We start from the raw sequence: 26,477 nt of genomic DNA on the forward strand, positions 1-26,477 counted from the left end.
AGAGAAATGATTTCACAAAGTTTCCACGATAATTATTCACAGTTTAATTTATATTCCTGAATTCCAATCAATTAATGGCCAAGAACACTTAGATTGTTTTATTCCCCCTTTCCCAAGTGACGAATAAAGTGTATCTATCAACTTCGATTCAATTATTCCTAATTAGAATCTACGTTTCATAGATAAATGCAAACAATGTTCTTACTAAGCCTCGCTAAAGTTATACGCCTTCCGAATGCTATAAACACTTAACGATGTGTCTCTAATGATCTATAATCCTAGTCCCTCTCACGAGTTATAAGATTAATCAAACAACAAACAATTTATGGCCAGTAAATTGCAGTGCAGTAAACGCAGAGAACACAATTAAACGAAAGCGGAATTCAATCAAACAAATAACGGTGTCAAATCATCGTATCAACAGAGTTACGTCATTCTCTAGAATGGGAATTTAGTTCATCACGAAATCTAAATAAACACAATGCTTGTTTGAAGATTCAGACATTGAGTTACACGAAAATATAAAAACGAAAGATAAAAGACAAATCCGAAGTGTCGTCTCTGTGTCCAGATCCGTCGTTCTTCGTATCTGCGATCGATCTTCGCGTTCCGGATCTTCGTCTCTTGATTTCTCCAGCCCTCCGAGGTGTTTTCTCTACCAAAACGGCTGCTCCTTTTTCTGACCTAGCGATCGCGCTTTTATACCTATTCTGGCTGCGGCGCGCGCGCGGTGGCGCATGAAATGGCGCGGTGGCGCGCGAGTTGCTGTTCATCTGCCCGTGCATGTATGCGCGCGGTCGCGCATGAAGTCGCGCTGGCGCGCGTTGCTCTCGGGTCTGTACGCGCGGGTGCGTATGAACTGGCGCGGTGGCGCGCCAGCCACTGTCGATTCTTTCCCTTCCAGCGTGCGCGATGGCGCGAGATTACGCGCGAGGGCGCGTGCCTCTCGGGGTGCACACTTGCATGGATGAGCGCGCGGTCGCGCGTAATGTCGCGCTGGGGCGCGAGAGCTACTGTCTGAGGTTATGGCAATTCATTGTTTTCTTGGTTCACTTGGCTTCGTGATCGCTATTTTCACCATTCCTGAAATGACAACAAAAACAAACGAAAAAAACGCATAATTCTGTTCGAAACAAGCATAATTCAAAATGGATTTTAATGTAAATTAAGTGCAAATCTTGCACTTATCAACTACCCATCTGCATGTTTTGACATCTCTATGCCCTTGCCAAGAAACACAGTACACAACATCACATATGCTAGTCTCGAGCTCAAGCGATCTTTATTAGGGATGTCAATGGGTCTGGGTAAAACCCAGACCCGCAATGGACCCGTCCCATCTGGACGGGTTTGGGCATATTAAATGGGTCATGGGGAGGGTCTCGGGTCTAATTTTTCAGACCCGTCTGGGTATGGGGCGGGTCATGGGTCCTATAGTACCCGCCCCATACCCACCCCGTATATGTAGATATAAATATTATAGGGTTTTAGTTTTATTAATTTTCATTTTTTAGCAACCTATTTCAAGGTCAATCATAGACATATTTGATTCTTTAGGTTAATTGAATTTTTAATTGTGTTGGGCTTTAGTTTATTATCCAAATAGGTAGATCAATTATAAATAAAACCCTACACCACCATAACTATTAACTATATGCTAATATATCTTTTTTATGTAATTCTTTATGTCATAAAAATAATTTGTTTTTTTATTATTAAGTGTGGTTGAAGATATAAATTAGTTTTCTATTGTATTGTATTTAGAAACTTTTTTGTTTCATAATTCAGTCATGTGAGAAGAATATTATTGTTTTCATTTTAAAAAAATTCGGGTCTCACGGGTCTCACGGGTCTACCCGGACCCGTTTCGTATTCGGGGTGGGGTGGGTCCGAAGAATATTTAACTGGGGTGAGTGGGTAATGGGTCTAAGTTTTATTCATGGGGTGAGTCTTGGGTTTAGCCATACCCGCCCCATACCCGCCCCATTGACATCCCTAATCTTTATCCATGTTTTAGGCGACTGAATCGACTAGGAACAAATTTAGATCATACAGTGTTCACAAACGAGTTTCAACATCGAATTACGATTCATTTGTATTAAAGTATAATCAAGGTCTTTATCTATGTTTGATAACATGAGTATACAGATAAAGAAATAACAAACCATAAAATAATGAATTATATTAAAACAAAAATTGTTTTTTACAACTGAGTCAATAAATTAGCCAACAGTTGTCTTGCAGGACATCTACTCTAACATAGAGCCCACCCCACCTTTGGGGTGGCTCCTATCCTTCATCATATATATATAGCTATATCTGGTAGTGTACCACAGGGGTTGAGATGGAGCCATGGAGGCTCAGACTTTCTCATGCATATCTCAAGCCACCTCCAATGCTTTCGCTAGCTAGGGAATGATGGTGCAACGCTGATGAACGTAGCTGGTGCCACACCATTACTCTCGAGCAGTAAGGAGAAAAAGAAAAGATTACGATTCTTGGACATTGAGAATCAACACTAGCTACCTGTTACACAGTCAAATATTTAGTTAACATCACTAACTCAAAACAATATCAATTCCCTAATCTTCCGAGGTTTGTAGAGTTGCATTGATTGATTAAAGTACACTACTTTGGCATGATAAGGCTCGTTTGTACATGAAATGACAATAGGCTTAGGTGGACCATTTCATGGATTCTGCAATCTTATGATGTTACTCTTATGAAATCATCTCAGTGTTCATAAATCTTAACTTTTATACTGAAATTTCACCACCAAAATTTATCCCCTCGCCACCCGTATACAAATAATTAATTATACTCCGTCGACGAGTGTGTTATACTTGGGTTTTAATACGTGGGTTTTAATCTGACCGATCGAGCTAGTTTTGAAGTTAAGAGACGGGAAAAAGGTGCGATCTTGGAAGCACGAGACGAGGGATTGATCGAGGGTTGTGATTCTTCAACCTTTAAGTCACATCTGCTCGAGCTATTCCTCGGATTAGGCCTTTCACCACCAGTCTTTGTCTCCCCTATTCATGTGTCCCGTCTTATTGAAGCAAACGATGTCGTATTTTAGATGCACTTGCCGAGCCATCACACATCATGTGGCTTTAGGATAAGAAAGAAAGATGCCCCCCCCTATTGTGAAATCTGAATCAAGATTCAATTGTGTGCACAAGTACTCACTGATTAAAGCTGGTGATAAAGGCCCGTGGAACTTCATTGGATACTTGCAACAAAGGAAAAAAAAAAAAGGCATAGAAAAAGAGAGGGCCGGGAATTATTTGATATCGGGACAGCATCGAAATCAATGTACTATAAAAAAACTTTCAGACAACAAGTGAAACCTAACTAATGCAAGCAACTTGAATTCTTATCTATCCCCCACTTCCATGCATTCCAAATCTGTACTTGTTATATAGGCCACATGGAAGACAACGTAACGCAGGCCGACCCTGAATCACGTGTTTTTAAAAAGTTTCACACAAAAAAAACATCATACTTTGATACTTTGTAAGTATACCATGTATAAAGCGCACAGGTTGACACAATATTCCTCCTAGCTACTTGAATTTCTACTGTTTGGAGAGATCGATGATGCAGCGTACTCATGAACCCTCGTGCCAGATGGTATTTCATGAACTTGAAATTCGGAATTATACATGTAATGTCGAACAAATTGTCATGCTCCGTGTCCAAGTTCGAGCATGTGAGACTGCACAATAAGTTCCTTTTAGTATCTTATAGTCATTAATTTATATATAATCCAAAAAGTCTCTCATGAAATCAAGGGTGTAGTACTCCTCAAAATAAATTTTTTTTTGGCACAAATTATAATAAATTTGGTTTCCATGTAAGATATGTTGCCAAGGTTGGTGGTTACTGCATATGAAACACATCTCTTATAGGTACAAAGTTTAGTGTTTGGGTGATAAATATGAAATCTTAGCTGGTCAAGAAGCCTGGATTTTGCATGAGATTTAGTCATCATTATTCAGTAGACATGAAGGGCCAAGCGCACGTTTCTTGTCTAATAGTTGCGTCAAATTATTGAAGTTGACATGAATTTTCACAGCAATAAAAACACATCACAGCAGGAAATCAATATAAGAATCAGTACTGCGCCTTTGTGACGTAAAAAAGATGTACTACTTTTCATTACATTTATTTATTGATCGGTATATATTTCATTACATTCATTATATATACGTACGATGTATAAAAGTAATTTCTTACATCTTTCCCCTGGTAATTGACCTCACATTTGCTGCTACTTTTTTCGGTTGTGCGTTTACAAAGGAAATTAGAACGATAGATGGTATAACATAATTTCCGCAAAGTTGACGCAAGAGTTCAAATCTTCTTAATACGAATTCGTCCTCGAGGGTACATATCTATATTATACTTACTATATTATTAAGATTGAGATGCTCGTAGTAACTAATTTTGATATCATTATATTGTTTTTTGATTCATGTCCAAATTACCCTTTTCCCTCAAATTACAAAATAGTACAATTTTAATTTATAAAAAATATAATAAAAACTTATTTTAGGAAATTTGTATCTCATTTAAAATGAAAACGAGAGTAGTAGTGTATATAAATAATAAGGCAAACATTGTCGACTCAACGTGTTTGCTTTTTTCATGTAGAGTTGCTATATGGTTGTTGTAGTCTAGCCACTATCAAGAGAAATTAATGAGTCATGATGCAAGATCAAGATTTAATTAGTCAAAAAAATATTTTTTAAAAAATATTCTAAATATTATTTCATATAGATTCCCATTTAAATATATAATAATAATAAGCTAGAAAAAGTATAAGTTTTTCAATTAGAGAATGACACGTTAATAAAAACTCATAAAATCGTACACTTTTGTTGAATCCTTTGTTTTACCATTCCCTCTATATATATATATATATATATACACACTACACCTGTTACACCTCAAAGATGGTGGCATCAAAATTATAACAAAATCGATTTCATGGAAGAAAACTCATCTTTGATAGGAGTCCATGATTCTTACGAACCTGAGGTTCAAGATTATGCGCATCCATCCTCAGTCACGAAGCTGTTCGGGTTCGCAGTCGAGCACAAAGTTCCTCAAGTAGCACAACATGACGCGGAAAACAAGCGATTCGTGTGCCACCACTGCCATCGAAAATTCTCCAACTCTCAAGCTCTTGGCGGCCATCAAAACGCGCACAAGAAGGAGCGACAGAGGGTTAAGCGAGCCCACTTCATGGTCGACAACCATCGACATCAAGGACCGTCTCACGCACATGTGATCGACCCACATGTGGCACGACCAGGCTCGTTCAGTAGTCCAAATGCACCTATTAGTGCCTATGGAACAAGGTTTCTCCCATCTGGCGATCATCACAACTCTGTTGTAGGGTTTCCTCATGTTTTGTCAGGAGTTCCTCTTAGGTATTCCGGCGGGTTTCAAATCATGCCACCGCGGCAGGCGGTGCTCGGCGGCGGAAGAGGGGAAGTGGGGCCCTTGAAAGTGGCGGAGACGATAGGTGTCAGCGAAGGATTGGATGTTGATCTTCATCTGTGATGAGTACACATTTCATTTACTACCACGTACTTATACTATTCCACTTCATTTTAAGAAATACTTAGTCAATGAAATCGCGATGTTTAATATTTGAGCTACAATTTATGTAGTCTATATTAATTACCGGTTTGAGGATATCTTGAATTAATGCATAATCCCAACCATTAATATTAATTTAAAAAGAACAACATGATCAGGCAAAGGTGTATATTTCTATAATTGTATCTGGCAATGTCCCACCGCATAGCCTGGAGAAATTCAAGGTTGTCCGCTTGACCATCTTTCTCCCGATGCCTTTTGAACTATTAGTTAACCCATAAACCAATGCTCCAAATTTACATTCAACAATGATCAAAGATTTATTCAATTGTAGCCCCAAAATAAATCCCATCCTGATCATTTTCTTCTATTCCCTTCTCTTCCATTTTTCTCATTCATTTGCATACCAAGTTATATGCCACCGGCGAGACGGATGGACGAGCACCGGCCGGCTAGTTATTTATCGTCCTATACTCCAAACCAGCATTTCGACTCCATAAGAACTGCCACAATTACCACTTCCACCGCCTACACGAATGCTTACAGCCATAATCCGGCTTTCCGTGCCCCTAATCCTCCACGTACAACAAGGCTAACGTCGTCGTCCCCTTCGTACACGTTGTCCGATTGGCAGCGAGGTAATTTCGATGTGAAGAGGAAGCAGAGAATCATGTCTTACAAATCATATGCAATTGAAGGGAAAGTGAAGGCTTCCATTAGTAATAGCTTCCGATGGGTCAAGAATAAGTATTCATCCATTGTGCATGGCTATTAACTAACTGTCGTCTATTGTTTCATGCACATTAAATTGTCCTGAAAAATGTATAATAATAAAATGCACAAGGCAATGTGTATAAATGGCCTCAGAAAATGATTTAATTTGTTCCATTTTCCCTGTCCTTAATATAATATTTTGTGTGATTTATTTATTATGATAAGTTATTTTTAAGAAAAGTTTGCAAATTGATTATAATATGAGTTAAAAATTTATATAGAAACTGTAAGTCTTGCATTAGATATGATGTCTTTGTTCCACGTTGCTTGAAAATTAATGTTTAAATCGATTATAAGTGCTACTAATGGACTTTATTAATTATATTAACTATTTTCGTAAAGCAATGATCAACAAGAAATAGTTGCTACATAACCTCATTGTGCAGTTACATTTGTACGAGTCTTAACCAAGACATGATAGAATGATATCAAAGATTATCACCACCAGGAACACCGGAAGATAAGTGTTATGTAGGACAAATTGTTATATCCACTTGAGCCACCTTTTAAATTTGTAAAAGTCATCTCTAGATTCTAAAGGTGGTGGATTTAAGGTGTCATTCAATGTTATGTTCTCAAGGATAATTGTGATGCATTTGTTTCACATTGCTTGAAAATAAATATTTAAAATAGTCTATAAGTGGTTGTTATGAAAAGTATTAAATATCACACATCGACTTGATTAAGTAATTGAGAATTATACATATATACTTGAACAATATTCGTTTTTTGAGCTAGCTTTTGAGGTTAAGTTAGGTTTAAGTCGCAATATTAACATGATATCAGAGCAGGTTTCGATCCTGGCTAAGGCTCACCATTATGTGTTGGACTGTCCTACGAATTACGTGATAATATCTAGTAAATTTCACGCTACAAATGTTTATTCTTGAGCGTGAGGTGTGTGTAAAATGTGTCACATCAGCTGAATTAAGTCGTTGAAATTTATATATATGGACTTGGACAATCCTTATAACTTGAATTAACTTTTGATACTGAGTTAGATACAAATCTCAATCTTAACAAAAATATTAATTTTTGTAAAACGTTAACAAATATAAAATAGTTTGCTGCATATGCTCATTCTAATATATATATATATATATATATATATATATATATATATATATATATATATATATATATATATATATATATATATATATAATAACCGGCCATGACTTTTTATTATAAATCAATATTTCCCCCCAAATTTAAGTCTAGATTAAAGGCGGAAACCAAGGGGTAGAAAAGGGGAAAAAGTTAGCAGAGGTGACCATATTATTCATAGTTTTATATAATCTTTGTCCAAATAATTAACAAAATATTCATTGATAATTTCACATTCAACTTGCAAAAATTATTAAGCAAATTACTAATCGACACTCCGATAATCTCCGATCTATATATTCATAAAACCCAAGAAACAGCATAAAAGACTCTACTTAAAAAAGTTAAAACTATTATATATTACTCTTAAATCAAAATTTAAAATAAAATAAATTTAATATTATATAATTTCATCATACACATAACCTATTTCAAAAAACTATATATATATATATATATATATATATATATATATATATATATTTCAACATTTGAATAATGAAGATGTAACATGTTGGCGAACTTTCCTCGTGAGAAACAAACAACTTTTAAAATGTTGGATTTAGTTTGACGTAAATAAGATTTAGGCAAACTTTGTCACTTTATAATGTCTAAATAAAGTGAGTCATATAAAGACAAAAAATATGAATTTTCAAATATGACTTTAATTTGCACATATTTCCCAAAAAAATTCTTATTACTACATTTTATCAATATATTATTCTCTTCTCTTGGTATGCCCAAACTTATGATATTTTTTAAAAAAATTAAATTTTATTACGTTGCCACATTTAATTTCCCAAAATTGGATTTTTTTTAAGAAGACTAATTTATTTTGAATAAAAGTTGATAATGATTGTTGTCTGATGCAACATATCGAGTAATAGTTATATTATTTTGTAATATAATATTTTCAGTTGATCATCTGAATTCAATATAAAATATTCGAGGTTCGTCCCATGATAAGAGAATTTTACTTAATATTTATATTTTGTTATATATATATATATATATATATATATATATATATATATTGTTTTAGAAATCAATTAATTTATTTGAAATAAAATTTATCTGATCTACTTTTACACCACTATTCTTGAGCAGTGCAGCAAAACAAAGGATAAATTTTCCACACAGACACAAGTGGGGCCCACGTTGTCTGACATTTAGAATTTTGAAAATCACTTCGTCTGCCTAAATGGACGTTACATTGATTATAACATTTTATATAATATAATATCATTTCATTATGTTTACAGTAAGATTTTGAATAAACTAAATCTGAATTGCCACGCTTTCACCTCATTTATTGCTGAGACTATTGCATCTCAACACCCCTCATGGAAGACAGCTCCAACTCACTGCTCTCTTCTGTCCATAAACGTCCATTTCCTCTCTCAAAAGTTCTCAAGCCCAGCATTCTCTACCTCTAATTCATACGTTTTCTTGATAAAAGGTAGGTTCTTTCTAATAAAGTTGGCTACTTTTCCAGCGTGGGGATCTGGAGAGATCTTGACCTCAAGTGGGCTTTGTGTGAGTTCTCTTTTTCTGCCAAAGTGAGTTTCCTTGATTTAGCATTGTTTTACTTCTCCTATGTTAAGAATACGAAAATGGTTTTAAGATTTATGGGGTTTATTCATGATCTGTCGCAACTTGATTAGTGTGGATAATTCAGACTGGTTGCACATTTGATTTTGCTACATCTTAGATTCCTAGCTAACAAGAGTGTGGAATAGCTCAAATCTCTGCTGGATAGGGGAGTTCAATCGAATGAGAGTAATTAGATGGTCATGAAATATTATTGCTTGAACTTTCTGTGGTTCTGTGACTCTCTTGATCTAAATGCTATCCAAATGAATCAGAAAACTATAGATGGTTGTTAGAATCAAACAGGATCTGGTACTTGAGTTAAAAGATGGCTTTTGTATCATTTTAATGTTAAGAATCCACCCACTTAAAATCATAATTAGGCTCCATGCTCGAGTTGGAGAAAGGATCTCCAATGGCCAATGGGAGCTTTAAATTTAACTCACTTTTGTTGTTTGCAATCGTCCCTAAAAACCGGATATGTTTTCCAATGTAAAAAGTTAAAAGAGTTGATGATGGATCTTTCAATTGTTAGATAGGTGTCATGGTATAAGAACTTTACAAATTAATCATAAGTTGAAGCTAGGATCAGATTGTCGAGGAGAAAAAGGAAAAATCTTCTAATGATACATGTCTTAACCGTGAATACACAAATTTACTTTTGGTTCAGTAACAATACAATGTGATGAGGATAATATGGTTTTTGATGCTATGTAAAGATTTCAGCTTTGACAAAATCAGTTTTGATTTCATTAACCGCACTCGATCACTGTATTTGTCGTTTGGCCTCTTAGTTGCCTTAAATCGTACAAACGTGAATCTTTTAAAACACACAATCATTAATCTCTTTAGAAATTTGAACAAATTTTGGCCTTTTGAAATGATTATTTTGATGTGGGGTGGTCGTCAACCAATCATCATTTGATATTTTGAATTCGTCTGAAACCTTTTGCTTCCTACTTTGAACTACATTTATCAAACTCTTTGCTTATGTTGCAAATATTTTTCTGATATGAAAATTGAATAATAGATGTGAAGATGCAAGAATGTCTTGTTGTGACATCAGGACAGCATTTCTCTAAACTTTCATCGCTAAAATTTTCTCTTGGGGGAAACATGAAATCACCCTTTACGTTTAATGGAGTTGCAGATGGACAGTGTGCTAGATAAAATTTGCATCCTCGCCGTAAATTTCAGTTTGTTACAATTTTGTTTGGCTTACTAAATGGGAATGGAGAAAAAAGTCTCCAAGGGTGGAAATTATGTGGGCAGCCTCCTCGAGTTATTTGATTGGAATGCAAAGTCTCATAAGAAGTTGTTTTTAGCCAATTCAGAATTACCAGGTACCGCTGAATGCGTTCAATTTGTGTTGCCATAGTTGAAAACAATGCACGTTCCTGTTAATAATTTCTGATGGCCTCAACATTGATTGTTCTCATTAATGTAGAGCAATCCAAACAGAAAAAAAGATCTAATGGATATTTGCCAATGGCCGAGCTTCAAACGGTAATGATAGAGATAGCAAATGATTGGAGCCCTTTGTTTTCAATTTTGTGGGCTAAAATATTTCTCATGCTATGTCCAGCAGAATGAGGATGAATTTGCTGCTGGATTGAGTATTAAAGAGAGTAGCGATTTTATTTGTACTTCATCGGCCACTGGTGAGGACTTCTATGGACCCAGGGCCCCGGGGGTTGTTGCCAGGCTTATGGGACTGGATTCAATGCCAGAATCTAACATGTCCGAGCCATCCTCTACCCCATATATTACTTCTCAGTCATTCTGTGTTGCTGATTATGAAACCAAAAATCTTGGATATCGTCAAGATACAGAGGGAATAGTCCAGAATTCGACGGAGCCAAAACATCAGGAGATGAACCGGGCCATCACACAGTTTCCATCTGAAGTTCTGCCACCTAAATCGGCTAAATCAATTCCAATCACCCATCACAGACTTCTATCTCCTGTTAAAAGAGTGAACTTTATCCCATTGAAGAATGCTGTTCACATAATGGAAGCAGCTCCTAAAATCACTGAGCCAGGACCCCAGGTTAAAAAAAGAACGAAGTTCTCTTCTGTTGGATCTTCTTCGTTGCCTCTAAGAGTAAAGGATTTGAAGGAGAAGGCCCAAGCAGCTCAAAAACAATCAAACCTTTCTAAAGGTTCTCAGAGATCTGGTGAATCTTATTCTGTGAAGAATCCTATGGGGAATTCTATGAATAAAAGTTGGAAAAGATCAGTGGGTGCAACATCTTCAGGGGTTTTTCGAGATTCGGAAGAATCTTCTGTTGGTGTGAAAAACAGAGGGAAATCCATTTCACTTGCTCTACAGGCAAAGGAAAATGTTCAGAAAAGAGAAGGCCTAGCCTTGAGTGGCAGCAGAAACTTGGTCATCCAGAAAGAAACAAGTGACTTTAGTCCTAACCAGCTGTTCAAAAGTCAATCCACGAAACATAAAAGTATGCTTAAGAAGCAATCTATGTCAAACTGTTCAAGCGTGCTCCGCCAAAACAACTGGAAGCAAAATTGCATTGCTGATAAAGGAAAATCATCTTTGACATCAAAGGCACAAGGTGGGAGAGAACCAAGTGGAGATGTTTCTTCTGCTAGGCAAAGTAATACATGTCAACTTTCCGGTACCTCTAAAGTTAGTTCAAAGAAGTTGGGTTCAGAGATAAAAGATGATAAAAGAGAAATTTCCTCTTCTATTTCTGAAAGTGTTACTCATAAAAAACGATCAGTTGATGGGAATTACGTCTGTGGAAAAAATCACGATGCTCATAATATTCGGATTGATAAAAACGGGAAAGTCATTCAATCTAGTGCTGTTGTGGAAAGAGAAAGTAGTTGGAATCAAGATGGTGGAAAGACAGGAACTGATGTTATTTCTTTTACATTCAGTGCTCCAATGACGCGATTGGGAGATCTCTCTGGAAGTTACTATGAGAAAAGGGGTAACTGTGAGATAATCACTGGAACTTCTCGAAGTAAAAGGACACCACTTAACTCTGATGGTACAACTGCTTCAACATTTTCTATTCTTGGTCATAATGTTAATGGAGGTGATTCTTTAAGCTCTGTTTTGGAGCAGCAGCTAAAAGAATTGGCTCATAAGATAGATTTTTCGCCACATAAATCAGGTTCACTTTTACGTGATGCTGCTCCTAGTCTTGATGCCTTAATGAGCTCAACAGTGCAAGAAGGGAAAAATGTCAAAGATGGAATGCACACAGATAACCAGGTAAACCAACCTGGCTCATGCTTTAATTGATCGATATTAAGGGATCCACAACCCGAAAGATGTGCTAGGTATCTTGAATAAATTCTCACCTTTCATCTGAAGTTTCTTGAGAGGATTTGTTTCTGAAAATTTGTGTCATATTTTTCTCATTTATTATCAGCAGATGAAAGTGATTCCATCAACGGGTAGACGTAATGTTTTGTCATAAAAATGGTTTATGTTTTATTTCCTTATTTTGCTAATAACTTAGTATGAACCTTCTATTTGTTAAGAAGTAATCAGGGCATTACCACTTTCCAGAAATGTTGCCACTTCCCAGAAATGAATTCAGCCTTCATATGCTTGCTAGTTTCCATGATATTAGTTTAGTTAAATCATAGACAAAATTGATCATACAGGCGTTAATATGAAACTTTTTTTTTTAATCGAAAATCAGCAAAAAACATTAATGTTTGTTTAAAATTGTCTATCATGTTTATATAACTTAACAAATAAGCTTAATGTCCGCTTAGGGAGTTCTGGAAGAAATTGGCAAGGGCAGCAGCGATATATCTGAAGACAGAAAGTTACTCTATTGCCAGCTTCTTAGTCCGGTATCAGTTCTTGAGCATTCGTCTTCTGCAGATAGTTGCAATTCTTCAGAAACAGACAGTAATAGCACGGGAGGTAACTAACTTACTTTAAATATTGTAAACCGGCACATCATAATAATGATAAGTGCATTAACCAACTTTAAACTACAGAGTTTTTACTATTAATTTCAGGTAGCAAACAGTGCTCGTCAATCAAAGTCCAGGAAGTGCTCGCTATGTGTACTTTGAAAACATTAGGTTCAGGCGAAGGGGATACCGAATTATCAGACTCAGCTTCTTCAACGTCTTTTGAAACGATAGCAAAAAGGCAAGAGACAACACTAGTCTTGGTTAATTGTGAGAAGCCAAGAATGTGGGAACTAGAGTATGTGAAGGAGATACTATGTAATATAGAACTGATGTTTATAGATTATGCTTTAGGACACACATGTGAAATCATAGATCCTCATCTTTTCGAACAATTGGAAAGTTGTACAGAGTGTTTGAGTGGCCATGGGCTTGTTCCAAGACTAGACCGAATGGTTCTGTTTAACTGCGTGAGCGAATGCTTGGACCTAAGATGCAGGCGATATGTTGGTGGAGGATGCAAGTTATGGGCTAAGGGTGTATCAGTGGTTAGAAGAAAGGAGCGTTTAGCCGAAGAAGTGTACAAAGAAATTTCTAGTTGGGCAGTCATTGGAGACACCGATGTTGACGAACTTGTAGATAAGGACATGAGCAGGCAACAAGGAAGATGGCTCGATTTTGAAATCGAAGCATTTGAACTCGGGGCACAGGTTGAGTCTCGCATTCTTGAATCTTTGGTAGATGAAGTTATTGCCGACATCTGGATTATTTAGTGTCTAAGCTACAATTAATTCTCATCAATGTTCTCCAAGTAATCCCTTGTTTTTGATAACTAGTTTAATATATGCACCTTTTGTGGATATAATCAAGGATAATGTGGAATCTAAGAATTATTTTGTTCTTTATGCAAAGATATGAAGGCATTTAATGAATCCATATAGGATTGTTCTTGTACAAGTTATTCACATTTCAATCAAAAAATTTCAAAATCATAAAATAAAAACAGGTGATTGACACGATATAAGCAATAAATAGAGTGAAGTTCTTGAGATGCCATGCGATATTTTTTGACAAACAACTTCGTGCGAATCTTTCTCGTTTCCATTTCTTTCATTTTATCCCTTCAGTTATGGGAAGATAATTTATATTGACATTAAGAATACATGACTAATTCCCTCAAGAAGATTTTGCACATTACCTTGACCTCATCCAATAGCATATATATTACATTGACCATCTAGCATAATAGAGGGTATGGTTCATAATAAGATAAAAGTCATTTATATTCACAAAATCTAGAAGGAATGTACAGAATGTCACGAGCAGGGAACAATGTTTATAATTACTGTGTTACTGTACACTCTTTTAAATCAAAAGCCGCAGGGTCACCGAAGATCTACTAAGTCGAACTTCATATTCGGATTCATATAAACATGGGAGCAGTGTTCATAAATGGGGCTTCCATCGTCAGGCTCTTCATGAGGATGGAAACCACGCTGTTGGCAGTGTCGAATAACAGCAACACCACCAGGATCAGAAAGGTGGAATATGCCATAAGGGCTGCAATAAATACAAATATACAAATGAAATCATCGGAATTGAAAAGAAAACTATAGCAGCATGGATACTCCTCGACGCCGTGCAAACTTCATATAAATATCCGTGTGAATTAAATAACTGTCGACTTCAGACCAAAGACGAAGAAAAATTTGAGAAATATAGTGTATAATTCACTCATTCTCAAATAAGTAAAAACCAATTTGGCATCAAAGACATATATGTCACTCAGGATAATTACCATCCCCCAATACAATTTTAAAAATAAGCTGTTGCCTTTGGTCATGCTTCGGTTCACTGATGCACAACATGGTCTTTATGGTAGATTAACAGGAAAAGGCAAAACCCTTAATCACAAATACTGAAAGAAAACAGAATTGATTTCCCAGTAACGCATATGTAATTTATCAGAAATAATTAAAACTATACCTTGATGTGTCCGTAGGAGCCATGACAATGGCAATTGCCTCTTGTAGCATAACCTAGAAACAAGTCACAGGTTCTTATGAACAGTGAAAAAGTATGGTTTAGCAAAATAAAGCAGACCAGAAAGAAAACAAAAGAAAAGAATCAAAAGCATCAAAACAAGGCATTCTTCTGAAGATGATAGACTCCCATTTGTTATTTTTCCACTCGGGAAATGATTTCTTCCCTATTACTATAGTCCAACAAAGTAAATTCTACATCATATTCTTCTAAAAACCAGATGCAGTTTTGCTTAGCCAATTTTCTGTACATGTTACAATTAAACTGACTCATAATATCAAACATGGGGAACTCATAGTTACACCATAAAATATTCTAATCTGGCAAAAACTCGTACATGCAATCGCAAGAAAATCTTTGAAAATTGGACTAATGAAGTCAAGATCAACACCATACAGTTTTACTATACCTGATATGAGTAATGAGTGTGCAAATCGACGGAAGACATAAAACAAGTTTGTGTTGGATGTGTCTGCAAATCAAGAATCAAATCGTGAATAACATATTCTATTGGATTAACAGATGATGATTATATGATATTCAAGCACAGCGACCCTCAAGTCCTTCTCATATACATTTTCATGGTTATTATGTTTATATCAGGAACTATTGTAGCATGAGGAGCATAAATAAAGACCTATTAACAATGTGAAAATACTCTAGCAGACAATGTGCAACCAAAGATGACACATTTTAAGAATTCGGGTTCTAAATCAACACGTCAATACCATAAATTATGTCAACTGTAAAGGCCAAAGTTCACCCACAGGCAAAATTTTCATGTTACGGAAAATAAATTATCACACAAAGCTTCTAAAACAAGAAACTCAAATGGTCCTAAGAATTATGCATTTCAACAGAATGTTTCAACACAGAAGTCTCTGCCAAGCAAGAATCACAAACTGCAGACAAGAAATACATTAGCATCTTCATATCAAATGAAGAAGAAACTTTACACAATAATACCCCGATTCTCAATACACAGAAAGCTATATCTGCAATACTTTGAAGGCAGAAGACAGAAGAGAAATTTCCAGTGCTCATGTAAATTCAGAATGTCGAGGACAGGAGACAAGGAAAACAGAAACAAATGACTGAATGAAAACAATGTTTTGATGCTTTTGTTGATGCATCATATCATCAAAATGATATAAATTGTTTCTCAGTTTCCAACAACCAAAGATTGGAAAAAGGGGCACAACAATCAAAGATTAAAAATCCAGTTATGCTGAAGAGTTTAATGCACTTTAATGAGCTGATGTAGTGGCTAATGCGTCAAGTTGGTATAACACTTACATGAATCCACCCAAGGGGAAAAAGGGAACGTCCATCTTGAACCTCAAAAATCTCTTCTTCATTCAGTGTTTGGCACTAAACATAAACCAAGGTAACTTCAATTAGATTGTCCTCGAAAACTAAATAGCAAAAAGTATCATCAGAAGCCCATTTGATATGAAACTGAAGGGGGAATTCACATTTGGCTAGTAGTGAGCAACACTACAGAAGAAACAAATGATATAAAAAAACTCAGCCCCTGATACGGGTCGTTTACTTATCCTACAAGTAAAACATAAATTATATGCTGATATAGGCAGTAAATCTTTTTATACCAAAAAACTAGAATCTTTCACAGAAAAACAGAAATATATGCTAATATAGGCAGTAAATCTTTTTATACCAAAAAACTAGAATCTTTTTAAGATTAGAACACTTGTCGACGAAAAAGGTTACCATTGTTCATTTGAAATTTCCCATAATTCCGAAAAGCATATGCTAATCACTTCTATAAAGTTTTCTGTAAGGAAATTATTGTAACCAACTTATTCCCTGGTTTTTTTTGAGGGGGAAAAATTCTGTTAAAAGTGATCATGTGCTAATTGAAAGGTTGGGAAATAAGCCTCAGACAAAAATTTGAGCACGTATAATACCGAATCTGAAGTCGACTCCTGCTTCGGGATTATGAGTGTAGTAATTTGGAAAACTTTATTCCGCTGCATTATCAAGGAAAATCAAAATATTAGATACTGCAAATGGAATATGTTTCAAATAGGCTGTCCAATTTTTTCTTTTAGAAAGCCTATGTCTTACTAGCGAGCCAGCAAGAACACCACAAGTTTCCAAATTCTTTTCGGTATTTTTTCGTGCTACTCTCAAAAAATCTTCCAACATCTTCACTGGCTACAATACAAGAAAACAAATGAGCATCACAGACAAATGCAAGAATTCTATTAATATAATAAAAAATCTCGGGGTTAAGTTGAAATCATAAGAAAAACGTAGCTACTATCTTCTATTATTTACAACTGTAGGATCGAGATCGCAGACTCACGATATGAAGATCTTGGTAAGAATTGGAACTGGGCAATCCATCTTGCGAGAGCTTTGGCGGCCCTGGCCTTGGATCGGCAACTTTTGATGGACATATAGGAAGCATCTCTGATTGTACCTTAGCAAGAACAGGAGGTGGAGAAGGTTGCCTGATATTACCCAACCTAAAATCATTCTTCTCCAATACATTGTTTAGTGGATGAGCAGATTCCTCAGCAGGACGTAAACATCTACCATCATCTAAAGATAGAACAGAGTCCATGGTTGATGTTCCCATTTTTGAATCACCATCTTCTACTGTGGCAGGGTCATGTCGCCCACCCTGATTCAAGCTATAAACAAATAGGCATGATATTGATATGTTAAAAGCAGTTAATTAAAAGTCCATGTGTAAATCTGTGTGGCTTGAAAATGTGAGCAACTATCAACCACAGGCGATGAGTCACACCACTATCACTGTAAGTTTGGAGGCTAGGACAGATACTATTCATTTTACCCACACAACCTTCCGCTCACCCCACTCCCAGAAAAAGGGAAAGAGAGAGACAGAGAAAGAAAACAAGGAAAAAGTTAGCAAATATTCAGTCATGATAGAATCTGTACCTTGATATTTCACTTGAATCCACGATTATATTGGTTGGATAGTTAACCTGGGTAAGGAAAATTCATTTAACAATTCCGTCGAGCTCAACACCAAATAAGTGACACAATAAAATTATTTTCTTTAATGGAAAACCAAGCAAACAGACACGATAAAATTTACTCAGACCACCTTAATCTCTGCGGCTGGCATCACCCATTGACCACGAAGACCATTTGGTCCCAAAAACGAATGCCTAGACAACGTTTCCTGATTTGGAAGAGGTAAATTGAGATACCTGCAATATTTAGCAACTATATCAGTTTCGGCAACTTTCCATAACTGAAAAAGCAGCTTGATACAATTTTTTTCTTTCATAGGTTATTTGCCCAGATGAAACTTAGCAATCAGATCAAAGACAAAATCAGGAGAAAGATATGAAAAAGTAGGTATCTAAACAAGATAACAGCGTGGTGATTTAGGTATGCAGCAGGATATCAAATGCCAGCTCCAGTCAGGAAAGTAAGACAGTACCACAAAACAACAAAACAATGGCGTCCAAAGGTACTATACACGTGTCTGCTGACAAGAAAGCTAGATAACATGCATGAGTAAAAAAACGTCAAATCTAAATTTGTGTGGCAAACAGCAGAAACTATTTACTGATATTACGTAATTTCTTACACAATTTTTCAATGAGTAATCACAACATTCTAGCTTTTTTCTGATGGAAGGATTTGATTTGAAAGGAGAGGCTTGATTCGGGAAGGGTTGATTTGAAATTCACCAACATAAATTTATCCAAGCAATCAATGGATGTCAAATCCATGGCTTCAAATCTATCATCCAAGGGTACTCTGTGTTTCTTTAAAAGAAAATACGGAAAGCTATTGATTGCTGTTTTGAACACCCAAAATATAATCACATTTCAGTTTTGATAATGAATTAAGGTGAACCATTTCTGGCTTAAATGCAGAGCAAGAAGATTTCAACAATTAATAATAGCGCAACTGCAAATGCTAGAGAAGATTGCTGAACACTCAGGTAAGAATGAAGTAATGTTCTAGTTAACAGATTAATGGATCATTAATGAAAAACCTCATAGAAACTTATAGCTCCTGATATGGATGAAAAATTAAATAGCACTGTATATTTTTTATACAATTAACTGCAAAACAGCAAAACATATCTTAAGATCACGCTACGAATATTTTCATGAACCACTCACAGCTTCTGGAACTGCGAGTCAATGGAATTTGATGATGAGACTCCAGTGTACGTGTTATTCTGCTTCAGCGAAGGTGAAGGTGCGGAGATGACCTGTAAAGTCTAAACAAAAAAACAAGGAAATACCATTCAATACTAAATCATTATATTATACCAAAACAAATGTGCATATGATTAGATGGAACAAGTTCAATGCTTTCCCCATTTGTATCATTTGTTTTCTACCTATTATTATTATTAATTTTTTTAAAGTTCTTCAAATGAATTTGAATTGGATTTTTATCAGTATTTTATTTATATTAGGACTCTTAGTATCCTAATTGACTTAGGACTAGTACTATAGCTATATAAGAACTATTATTACTTCTAATTGTATCAGGACTAGAATTAGATTTAAGCATCTTATTTGAATTCAGAAAAGGGAATTCAGCCATAAAAAATATTTTTTCAAAATATTATTAGTTTTCTCCCAATTGAATTTTCTAATCGTTTGGTTTGAAACACCCTTGTGCTCCACTAGAAAGAAGAAGAAAAAAATCAATAAATAAGCCAGAGCACACTTGCTATGGACCAGCTGACCGAAAACCAAACACAGATCAAACTGGTTAGCAACAATCTCCTTCCACTAAGGATTTATGATCTATATGAAGCTGGCTATAATACCTAAAATAATAGTTGCAGGCAGAAAGAAAACTTGTGGTATTAACCAAAATGTTAATCTGAATACATCTTATTTAGTTACTTCATTTCCCCAAGGATGTTCCACATACATTTCTACTTTACCAAAAAGCTGTTCCTTAGATACATTTCCACTAAAATCCTCACCACAGAAGGTTAATTTTACACTATAATTTACACGCCTAAAGCACGAAAAAACAACCAATCCCATTCATATGAGGAAGGTTCTGCTGCAGAAATATTTTTGACGCATGTGGCACCAGATGTTCGGAAGTTGTTTGTTCTTTATTCTAGTCAAAGACCCCAAATAAAGTTAAATTACTGGAACTACTCTATAATACATGAAAAGAAAAAGGGCAAAAAATTTGAGTTTATATTAACATCTTACATTACTGGAACTACTCTTAAATAAATGAAAAGAAAAAGGGCAAAATATTAACATCTTTATACTTAGTTTCATTTCTACTATCTCCGAAAGTTCACACCAGAAAGTTAACCGCAAATGATTTCGCAAGTACAATAAAAATAATATGCAACTTATTAGCATGGAAAAGCACAAGAAAATCATATTTAATACCTGTACGTTGCTTAAGGAAGCTTTATTATTTACAGAAAACGCATAAGAAATTTTGTTTGGGCCATCAGTGTGATGCGTTTGAGTTGTGGTATTAACTTCATCCAGTTCATCTAACCATTGCCGCACCTGTGGCTTTAATTGTTCTAGCTCATCTAGAACATCCAACAATTTCTGCAACACCATGATATAGAGAAATTCAACTGATATCTCCAAGAGTCAACTAAACCCATTATTTCCATGTGAAACTATTATGACATTATACCTACCTTCTTGTAAAAAGTTCTTTCTTTTTGACATAATGCCTGGTAATCTCGGTGGTAAGGTATAGTTTCAGAAACCAAACTGCTCAAATTGAAAGCATAAACTCATGGAAATACAAATTGGAGAGATGTTCATAAATAACAAACCACAAATATTGCCGCCTTACCTCGAGTATCTGAGCAGTATCACGTACAAGTCAATTAAATTTTTTTCCTCCTTATAAATTTTAGCCTGCGCATAGAGCAAATCAATCAGTCATCCAAACAGGGTTGTCTTCACGCATCCCCACAAATTTTTTTGGGGGCAGGAAAAAACAGATTTGGAAACAAAAGACTGGCAAGAAAAGCAGATTCGGAATCAAAAGACCAAAATAATAGAAAGAAGATACAAAAATTAAGTGCACAAACACATAGTTCCCCACAAAAAACACACCCAAAACTATAAAACCAACAGCACAATCTAATAAATTTGGTTTCATGGACGTAATTCTTTTTACTAGCATCTATCATGAGAAAAAAAGATGCAAAATCCGTTCTTCTTAACCGAAACACGTAGAAGGTTAATCGTATGGTGGTACCTGTTTGAGAAGACTATCGGCGATGCGATAGTAATTGCGAAGAGAGATCCGATTGTCCACGCTGATTTTACGCGTCATAACGTTAAACGCCGCCCGCCTCATTTTCGCGGGTAGAAGCTGTGGATCCTCCTCCCGGCGGTAATTGATTCTCCGGCAAGCAAAAGAACAGAGTTCAAAGCCAAAATTTACAGAGCTGCTTAGAACTTAAAAGGCCTAGACGACAGCTTTTTTAAATCTTGATGATAATTGCATTTGGGTCACAATTGTCCAACTCGAACTTAAATGGGCTCAGCCCACAAAGGTGACTTAATGGGTGGAGGCCCACCCAAAACAAATACAAAGATAAAAGTTTTCATATACAATATATATTGCATCATGTCTCTTGTGAGACGATCTCACGAGTCTTTATCTGTGACACAGATCAATCATACAGATATTCACAATAAAAATTAATACTTTTAGCATAAAAAGTAATATTTTTGATGGATGACCCAAATAAATTTCCACAAAGTTGTTAATGAGACTGTATATATTATTTATTTTAGTAAATCAAATTCCAAGAATAATAAATAAGAAAGCCGAATCATTGAATATTTTCCGAGTAAGTAGTTTATACTCTGTACCAAGACTATCCTATCCACACACAGTTCCCAAAAGTTTCCTACTGTATATATTTATTTTCTGTTATCTGTTATTAATTAACGACGGAAGACAAATGAAAAGGCCAATCTTCAACTATAAATATTGACATCCCATTAGCATAAAGTCCCACATATATATAAATTTCTCTCTTGAGATTGAGATATTTTACTGAAAAATGAACACTTATAATAGGGGTTGTTGCAGTGGGCGTTCTGGAGCGAAGAATGTGAGCTCTTGTTCGAAATCGAATCCCATAAAGATAGAGACTACACCATGTTCCGCTGCTGTTAATGTGAAGGCTGAACAAGGTGTGAAGAAGGAAGCAAATTGTGGCATTGGTGGTGCAGTTTCACCTGCATGCTCGTCGGCTCCCAAAGCAGTTGCTTCTGTCAAGAAAGAAGAGCCCGTGTAGCTTTCTTGGTTCTAATTATGTTTGAAGTGCTTATTTAAATGGAATAATATATAGTTTCGTGATATGTTATATGTTAAGGGTTGATCTAGCTATCTGATCGTTACTGATAGCAAGTTGTTAGTGTTAATGCCTTTATATTAAGGTATGTTCTAAATAAAGTTTACTGTTATGTTAATGATCTGATCATACTCGCTTCCTTTCGTTGTTTGTCTTGACATTGATCGAGTCCGAAAGACGGGTCGATAGGGACGAAGAACTTAGGCTAGCTTTGTTGTAGTATATGAACTGATTTAATATGCCATGGATACAGGCTAGACGACGCGCTGCTTCTCGGTAATGCACGTCGTCTTGCAGTAGTGATACGTGTAATCGGGTGGGATGTTTAGGTCTCCCTTTTGTGTAAATCTATAAGCTTGATCGCAGCTACAATAGATCTCATGTTACATAAGCCTGTATGGCAACAGGAGCTAGGGAACCAGGATTTTGATTTGAGATACTTTATCCTCTAATGGAAACCCTTCAATTTTAACCCCAAGAATGTTAGATATATTATAAAAGTTGTAGTCCGTTTGGACAATTACTTATGAAACATGTTTTTTTACAAAATTTTTATAAAATATTTTAAATTTTTTTTAAGAATAAATATGTCTTTGAACAACTATTCAATAAAAACGTTTTTAGAGTTGAAAAGGTGAATGGATAACTATTTTCAAAAAATGATTTTATAGTTAAAAAAAATCAAAAAGATGTTTCGACAATTATTCTATAAATTATTTAATTCTCGTTTAACCCGTGTCTTTTTTTTTCAAAAAACATTTTAATTATTATTTAAAAATTATACTTGGAGAATATTTTTTAGAGACTTTAAAAAATCTTAGCCAAACACATAATTTAAGATTTTTCACTCTAAAAACGTTTTAAAAATAATTGTCCAAATGAAGCCTATACTTTTTTGATCATCCCCTAGAAAATGAGAAGAAAAATCGATAGAAGGTGTGTCAAAAGAAGTGGAATTGCAGAAAAAACAAATTGAGTGAAAATTCATGTAATTATAGATTTGAATATTGATTTATATAAAGAAATGAGTTATAGTATAATAATGCATAAAACTAATTATTCTTAGCACCAGTTACGCCACACTATTTCAAAATCCTTTAAAATATAATTCAAAAACAAATTAAAATGCAAGAGATAAATAGTTTTTATTTAAGTACAATTATATGTAACACTTGAGATGAAAGATTCAATAAATAAATTATATTAAGACATGTATTCCTGTTGGTTTTCGCCTTATACATGTACATAATTTTGGTATGCATTTTGTAAAATTATCACAGTTTTTGGTCACATTTTCTATTTTTATTCAATTTTAATCCTTCAACACCTAGTACTATCCTGTCATCTGTATCGGAGACGTCAGTAATATCCGTTATCAAATCATCATTTTCTAATATCACATAATCTTTTTCGGCATCACATTAAATCTGATGAAAAGGGGGGGCTAGAGTTGAAAAATATAAAATGATCAAAAAGTATAATTTTCTCATTATTTATTAATGTTTTTTCATAGATAATGTTGTATTATGAATCGAGATTAATTTTTTGTCATTACTTTTGTTAAGTGATAGTTTGACTTCGTAATATATATGAATATAAGTTTTTCAAAAACATTAATTATTTAAGATTTTATTTATAATATTATTAGAATTATTCGAGATGGCTCTTGGTTCCACCCCGTTCATATCCACACACATGTTAAAATAACTATTAATTATATATATATATATATAAAATTATAATTATATCTACTGTTATTAATTAATGAACGATGGAAGCCAAATGAAAAGACTTAATTTTCATCTTGACAACCCATTAACATAAATAAAAGTTAATTGTTACGTTTACGGTATATCAAACTCCATTTGGACAAATACTTATAGAACGTTTTTATAAAATGTTTTTTTTTTACAAAACTTCTATAAAAAGCTTGTAAAACTTGTTTTAAGAAAAATCTGTGTTTGTACAATTATTTTATAAAAATGTTTTTACAGTTAAAATATTTAAAATTTAAATAAAAAAAAAAAAAGCACCTCTCAACTATTATTTAAAAATATTCTTGGAGAAAATATTTTTTATTTTTGACTTATAAAACACCAAAAACGTTTTTAAAATACTTTTCCCTCATATTCGAATTTACGTTTTCATTATATCCAATAAATGCTCAAATCCAAATCTATTTAATATGTGCATAGTATAGTAAACTGGTGAATAGATTATACTTTGCACCAAGACAAGCTATTAATACATACACACAGTTTCGGAAAATTTCCTGATCATTCATGCATGCAGCATGCAATGTATTAATTAATGTTGGGAGACAAATGAAAAGACTAATTTTCAGCTATAAATATTCCATCTCAATTTGACAACCCATTACCACAAAAAAGAGCCTGTTTTATCTTAATTATCTATATATATTTATATCTCGTGATATGGACAGTTACAGAGATTGTTGCGGTGGATGTTCTGGAATGAACAATGTGTACGATTGTTCGAATCCTGTAAGGAGACACGCTACAGGATGTCTTGCTGCGCCGGTTGTGAATGCTGTGAAGCCCGAACCAGGAGTGAAAATGGAATCTAAATACAGCATATTCGACGGAGTTACGGCGCCATCGATTCCGAAACCAGTTCTTCGTGAAGTTAAGAAAGAAGAGCCCCTCTAGTTTCCTAGGGTTACCATATATTGGTTTGATATATATATATATATATATATATATATATATATATATATATATATATATATATATATATATATATATATATATATATATATCTAGCTGTCTGATTAAAGATAGCACAGTTGTTAACATAAATGCCTTTATATATATCAGGGCTAGTTCTAAATAAAAGTTTGTGTTATGTTTGGTGGATCGATCGTTTGTTTAACATTAATCGAATCGAAAGAAGGATCGAGGTGCGAAATTTTAATTAATACGTGACAATTTAATGTATATATTATGGTTATACAAGCGTCATATATTTAAATTATAACATATGATATACCTTTTCAGAAACTTAATTAGAACAAGACATTGTACATAATACTTATCAAGAAAATATTAGCAAATAAAGTAGGGTTAAATGTCTTGTCTGCAGAAGCCCCATTAGCTTGAATGTGCTCAGCAACATCGAAATTACCTAATATTAAACAAAACATAGAATGAGAAATTAATCCCAAGCCAATTTCTTTGACATTATTATGTATTTGAAGGAAATTAAAATGAAATAAACATGATACCTCTTTTGGGTCCATAGCTGCATCCGGATTCGAGTGTGTCGTGTATATCGCTTAGAGTAGCTCTGTTGTGGAACAAAAATTGGTCGAATATGCCATGGATGCAGGCTAGAACGTTTTCTGTCTCGGTTATGCAGGGTCCGTTGCAGTACTGATCCGTGTAATCGTATGGCACGTCGAGTTTGCCGCCTTGGGTCAATCTGTATGCTTCATCACAGCTACTATATATCTGAGATTACACGTAATATGCTGATTTGAGTTACGTATGACATGTTTCATGAACTTCACATCATTTAAACATGATGGTTTCATATTTCATGTGTTAATTTTTGTATTCTAAATTTTGATCTCATGCGTGAAAGATGGTTGCGTATATAGGAAATGATTGGAATCAAACCACATATTATATACATTTTTCGTCTTTAATATTAGTGGAAATTGCAAATTTGTTACTTACATTCTTATCGTCGAAACATTCCAAAACTTTGTTGAATATATGATCTTGACTTGTGCCCACACCACCTCCTTGAGACAGATACCCACTCGACCCTCCTTCATTTTCCGCCTCAGGCAAATACTCATCCGCGACGACGCCTGAATGAGGACAGTCATGCGTCGACCCAACCCGAAATACAAAATATTATCAATTCATTAGAAGAAATAAAGACACAATTTGTAATAGTTGAAAGTAATGTTCATATATCGAAGTTAAATGCACTTACCAAATTTGCAAGTGGAAGTGGAGATGAGCATCAGAATCAACACTACTAGAGGACCATTCTTATTATATGTTGCGAATGCCATCGAAATTTATTATCCAAGCCAAGATTTGCGCGATGTGTTATATATATATATATATATATATATATATAT

At 34.8% G+C, this 26,477-nt stretch overlaps 4 protein-coding genes across 10 annotated transcripts; 2 read left to right on the plus strand and 2 right to left on the minus strand.

Moving 5' to 3' along the window:
* Window positions 1-4,992: 4,992 nt before the first annotated feature.
* Window positions 4,993-5,571, plus strand: LOC140830022 (zinc finger protein 6-like). The gene has a single exon (XM_073193301.1). It carries the CDS (start codon window positions 4,993-4,995, stop codon window positions 5,569-5,571), a length of 579 nt encoding a protein of 192 aa, XP_073049402.1.
* Window positions 5,572-8,782: 3,211 nt separating this feature from the next.
* Window positions 8,783-13,892, plus strand: LOC140830785 (uncharacterized). 6 transcript variants are annotated; one of them, XM_073194262.1, is made up of 6 exons: window positions 8,783-9,050; window positions 10,112-10,424; window positions 10,529-10,587; window positions 10,667-12,322; window positions 12,835-12,988; window positions 13,087-13,892. In XM_073194262.1, exons 2-6 carry the CDS (start codon window positions 10,307-10,309, stop codon window positions 13,752-13,754), a joined length of 2,655 nt encoding a protein of 884 aa, XP_073050363.1. In that variant the 5' UTR covers window positions 8,783-9,050; window positions 10,112-10,306; the 3' UTR covers window positions 13,755-13,892. The 6 variants fall into 6 exon arrangements, with proteins under 6 accessions (XP_073050363.1, XP_073050369.1, XP_073050367.1 ...); XM_073194268.1 differs by having other exon boundaries at window positions 10,670-12,322; XM_073194266.1 differs by having other exon boundaries at window positions 10,232-10,424.
* Window positions 13,893-14,128: 236 nt separating this feature from the next.
* Window positions 14,129-21,487, minus strand: LOC140830786 (AMSH-like ubiquitin thioesterase 3). Of its 2 annotated transcripts, none has more exons than XM_073194270.1 (14): window positions 21,253-21,487; window positions 20,842-20,906; window positions 20,681-20,756; window positions 20,415-20,585; window positions 19,161-19,252; window positions 18,125-18,230; window positions 17,956-18,002; window positions 17,354-17,684; window positions 17,113-17,202; window positions 16,953-17,015; window positions 16,321-16,395; window positions 15,434-15,496; window positions 14,968-15,020; window positions 14,129-14,541 (listed from the first exon to the last, which is right to left on the minus strand). In XM_073194270.1, the coding sequence occupies exons 1-14, from the start codon at window positions 21,352-21,354 to the stop codon at window positions 14,367-14,369; spliced, it is 1,509 nt and encodes a 502-aa protein (XP_073050371.1). In that variant the 5' UTR covers window positions 21,355-21,487; the 3' UTR covers window positions 14,129-14,366. The 2 variants fall into 2 exon arrangements, with proteins under 2 accessions (XP_073050371.1, XP_073050370.1); XM_073194269.1 differs by having other exon boundaries at window positions 14,132-14,541; window positions 19,161-19,261; window positions 21,253-21,486.
* A 3,859-nt stretch (window positions 21,488-25,346) lies between these two features.
* Window positions 25,347-26,450, minus strand: LOC140830788 (uncharacterized). The gene is made up of 4 exons (XM_073194274.1): window positions 26,327-26,450; window positions 26,062-26,198; window positions 25,608-25,833; window positions 25,347-25,507 (listed from the first exon to the last, which is right to left on the minus strand). Exons 1-4 carry the CDS (start codon window positions 26,406-26,408, stop codon window positions 25,389-25,391), a joined length of 564 nt encoding a protein of 187 aa, XP_073050375.1. The 5' UTR covers window positions 26,409-26,450; the 3' UTR covers window positions 25,347-25,388.
* Window positions 26,451-26,477: the final 27 nt, after the last annotated feature.

Source organism: Primulina eburnea, chromosome 4 (genome assembly GCF_022965805.1).
Source record: "Primulina eburnea isolate SZY01 chromosome 4, ASM2296580v1, whole genome shotgun sequence".
Classification (NCBI taxonomy): Eukaryota; Viridiplantae; Streptophyta; class Magnoliopsida; order Lamiales; family Gesneriaceae; genus Primulina; species Primulina eburnea.